At 35.1% G+C, this 4,624-nt stretch overlaps 1 protein-coding gene across 1 annotated transcript in view; it reads right to left on the bottom strand.

Annotated features, from left to right (window-relative positions):
• epsti1 (epithelial stromal interaction 1) overlaps positions 1–2,251 on the bottom strand; it is a 13,306-nt gene extending 11,055 nt beyond the window's left edge. Inside the window, exon 1 of the mRNA XM_035676437.1 lies at positions 1,958–2,251. Within this exon, the coding sequence (XP_035532330.1) occupies positions 1,958–2,130 (173 nt within the window). The 5' untranslated portion in view covers positions 2,131–2,251. The remainder of the gene's footprint in view (positions 1–1,957) is intronic.
• Between the last annotated feature and the right edge of the window lie 2,373 nt (positions 2,252–4,624).

The following is a 4,624-nucleotide window of genomic DNA, read 5'->3' as shown; positions in this document are numbered from 1 at the left end:
TGAAAACATCCTTCTAGTGTCAAACTCTGCACAGACAGCATTCAAACAGCACACTGTAGGAACAGGAACAAACACTGGTTTCTGAACTTAACCTTTACATATTTCTTTATTTAAACATAGAAAAATACTAAAATGCTTGAGGGGACTTAACACAGATTTGTGATGTGGCTATAGCGCCCTCTAGCCCCAAGTGAAGAGCTGTGCATGTTAGTCATTAAATGTGCTGTGCATACTGTAACACCCACAGCACTAAGTATCAAGAACTGTCAAAAGTAGTAACAGAATGCTTGGTTTACATTCATTATATTTACTGTTATAATCGTAATAATAATAATAATAATAATATTTTGGTTAAATATGGTTCTAAGGCAAAGTTCAAATCAACTACAGCCTTTGTATTTGGTGGCGTGGATCAATGTAGCATGTTTTTAGTATCAGACAGCAGGCTTTTTTTTGCTTACGTCTGGGTCATGACCTGAGAGATAAACACAAGCTTTTCAAAAGTATATGTTGATTTCTGTTCTTTGGATTTTTACACAGTACTATAGGTATAAGTATAGGGATGCAGGATAATAATTGGGGCCAGAAAATAGGACATGTATATTACTGTGTATAATTCTGATTATTGAATTATAGCAGATAAATTATTGGTTGATAATAGTTATTATTTTGAATTGTCATACAATACGTGTGATAGGCTTTATGTTCTATGAAAGCCAAAATATGTTTCTGAAGTTTTTTGATGTACTTTACTAGAAAGAATAAATGAACTTTTAAAGAGTCAGAATTGTTGTTTGTTGTTGTTAAAGGTTATTAAATCATCCATTTTTACTCTCTGCATCTCAGCATTTCTTGCCATCAGCTGTTTAAGAACTAAAGGATATGAACTTCTTTTTAGAATACTATAAAGTGACATTTGTTGGGGTCTGTAGCACTACAGTACATTATAATGCTGTTTGTCACATTTTACATTAATTAAACAAATGTTATGTTGGCATACATTTTACTTTTACTCCATTATATTTCATATTATATTTAATTTATATAACAGCCATAGTTAGTTTCTCATAAGATTAAACATATCATCAGTCTATAAAGAAAGAATACTCATCAGTATGCAAAGCTGTTAAAATGAACTCTTTGAACCTTGTCCAGCTACAACAATAAAATGCTGCTTACAGTAATAAATGTTCCTAGTATGATGCTGCAATCAAGTGAGACAGATCTTTGAAAGTAAGTTGCTCTAGTTGCTGTGGTTTGTCATCAGTGTTATAGTAGTGTAAATCAACAATAATATCATTTTAGTCATTAGTACTGTACTTGTAGTAATGTAAATTTCTAGTAGCCTATTTTTTATTGTGTAGCCTATGATAATGACATAGCACAGGCAACACAAGGGCTTTAGTTGTTAAAACATTTAACCAAAAGGTCTTAACTCATCCGTGATATTATTGGTTGAAATATAATTGGTTATTGGTTGCATCACAGTCAGGCTTTGGGGAGTAAGGGATTACATGTAACTGAGCTATGTAGTTAGGATACAAAAAAGGTGACTAATCTTTTAAAGTTACAGAAAAAATGATCAACTGTTAGTTAACTGTAACAGTTTACAGTTACATTTACATTTTGATTATTTAACAGGATTACAGGTTTACTTTAAAAATACACTGAGCACAGGACATATTTTCAATGACTAAATTTTTTTTTACGAGAATTTACGAGAGACAGTGAAGGCACCGTTTCTCTCTCCAGTCAGAGGAAATGAAAGTGAAAGGGAGCCGCTATCAATGAACCATTAGCAGTAAATAGAAGTAAATATTAGCATGTAAATGTTGCTCTGAAGAGAACTCTTTCTTGTATCATTAAAAAGTAACAGTACATGTCTGTGGTGCTTCAATTGTGTCAGAAGATCGTGTCAGACTGGAGATAATGTTCATTTTAGTGAAACAGAACTTACTACTGTGGCTGTCTGTCTGTCGCTGGAGCTCTCCCGCCTTCAGGTGCATCTCGGTGGGGATTGTCAGCGGTCTGCTCGTTAGCTGGGACACCTGGGTGGCTGTCTCTGAGGGGGTCAGAGCCGGTCCTGTTCAGCTGCTTTCTAGTGTCTCTCTGGTTGTTGTAAGGGTCCATAATGACTGACCGGCTCCTGCTGTCTGTCTGTCTGACCGACCGTACCGGTTGTCGTCCTGTTCTTAGTTCACTTTTCTTTCACATGGACTGTATAGTGAGTAAACAGCAGTGCGCTCCAACTTCCAGCAGTGGGAGGGTTTAATGCCATAGCGCCATCTGCTGGAATAACAGGCAGAGGGCGGCATATGAAGTTAGAGCTGTATTCAGTGAAGTGTTGAAAGAGATATCCAGCCATTCCTCCACTAGGAATGGTGTTTAGACAGTATTTACTCTACACTATTGCACTGTTGTCTACTGTCTACATATGTATAACTGTAGTTTATCTATTTTGTTGAGCTTATTGTGCTGTTTATTTATACTTACTGTGTGCAGTAAAAAGAGTCAGTTTCCGTGTATGTGTGCATGTTCCTTGCCAATAAAATGGATTCTGATTCTGGTTAGATATAGATTTATCTTTCTTATGGTTATTTCTGCCTTTCTTAATTTATTTTATTTAGTTTTTATTATAGCTTTTATTAAATACTATCATTATAGCTGTAAAATCTGTTTTTATTGTGTTTTATTGTATTTTCTATCATTGTATTGTATTTTTAAATGTATTTCATTTATATTCCATTGGGTCTTATCAGTCATTTGTGAAGCACTTTGAATTGCACTAAACTGTATGAAAGGTGCCATACAAATAAGGTTTGATAGATTGATTATTGTCCTGTATATGTCATATCCCTGTTTTACTACTTAGGGCATTGTTTCTCAACCTGGGGTCTGTGGACCTCTAGGGGTCATTGAGCCAGTTCCAGACAAATGTGGAATATTGTCATTTCATTATTATATAATTGACTAGAAGTTAGCCCAGTGACAGACTGTATAAGAGTGACTGTTATTCATACTTTTCATCTGCCAATCTGCAGTACTGACAGTTATGGAATAACTAAATTTGATCAGACGGGATCCCTGAGACTACAACAAATCTGGGTCAGCAGCCTGGTGTGCATCAATTTGGGGTTCCATGACACCAAAAAGGCCAAGAAGCACTAACATAGGTCTGTACATAAGACCTCAACTTTAAGCCTACTATATTGCATAATATACTCAGTATAAAGTTCATTTCTTTTTGAGCAAAACATACATTAAATGGATAGTGACAGAAGATATTATTGTCTTGTGTTATTTATCTATATGTAATATCTATTGAACAGTAGGATCAGTGACAGGTTCCTGTCCTGTTTTATGTCTTGTTTCCATCTAAAACATCTTGAGACTATTGATAATTGATTAGTCAAGTGAGTAACTATTTTGATAATCATACGTGCAAATGCAAAGAATTTGCTGTTTCCAACCTCTTAAATGTGAGGATGTGTAGCTTTTCTGTTTGTCTATAAATTGAATATCTTTGGACTGTTAATCAGGCTCAACAAGAAGTAAGCCTTCCCGCTTCCTTCTCTGCTCTGATGAGAGTTGTACATGTTCAGTACAAATTGGGCCTTCATGAGTAAATGACATTAAAAAGACAACAAAGTTTATGAACTTATCCTGGAAACAGGAGTTTAGTTGGATGGTGTTAGAGCAACAGTCTCAAACAACTGGCCTGAGGGCTATTTCTGGCCCTCCAACCTCTTTCCTATGGCCCACAACATGATGTTAAAAATATAATATAGGCCATCCCATAAAATTATTATCTTTTCAATATTTTTTTTCTAGTTCCATACCAATTTCAATTACCCCTTCATACAAAATTTCAATAAAAACAACAATTTTATCACAAAATAAGTAACATTTGTTATTATATATATATACATATTTAAATAATGGCAAAGGTCATATAAGCCTGCAAATGCATGCAAAGGGTTGATAAGACGAGACCATGTTTCAGAGCTTGTTGATTATATGGTGAGTTAGTCTCCAGAGAAAGAAAGGCAGGGCAGTTTTCAGCAAGCACAGTGTCAGAACGGATTAGCGAGTTATCAAGTGACATTTATGATCAGTTGTGCTAAAATTAATGCATATACAAATTAAACTGCTTTTTCGTAATAGAAATATTTTCAGAAATATTATGCTTTCTTGTAGTACTTGAACGTTGCAGTGGCCCCCATACAATTTGTGTTTGAGACACCTGCACTAGAGGATGTGCATTAAACTCCAACCCTTGAACCCTGTAAGACATTTGGATATCACCTTGAGCTCTGACATTTTTCACAATTTCCAGACATTATATACAGTGTTCAGTAGTTTTATTCTACAGCATGGTGGTGCTGTAAGCTAGCACAAGATAGGAAAAAATACAGGAAGTGCTGAAAGTCGTTGTTACTGCCTGTATACTGATTTGCTTCTGTAAAATCAGTAACCATGTTATGTGACTCTGATTCTTTCTACAGTCGGACACAATATAGAAACAAATAATCCATCAATTAGACTTGTCTCTGTACTTATGACTTGTCTCTGTACTTGTATTATTAGATCTTAGTGCTGCATTTGACACCATTGACCATAATAT

This window comes from Morone saxatilis, unplaced genomic scaffold, assembly GCF_004916995.1.
Source record: "Morone saxatilis isolate NCDOM2014 unplaced genomic scaffold, NCSU_SB_2.0 Contig5, whole genome shotgun sequence".
Taxonomy (NCBI): Eukaryota; Metazoa; Chordata; class Actinopteri; family Moronidae; genus Morone; species Morone saxatilis.
The sequence above is the reverse complement of the archived record's forward strand: the minus strand, read 5'-3'. Positions and strand labels throughout refer to the sequence as shown.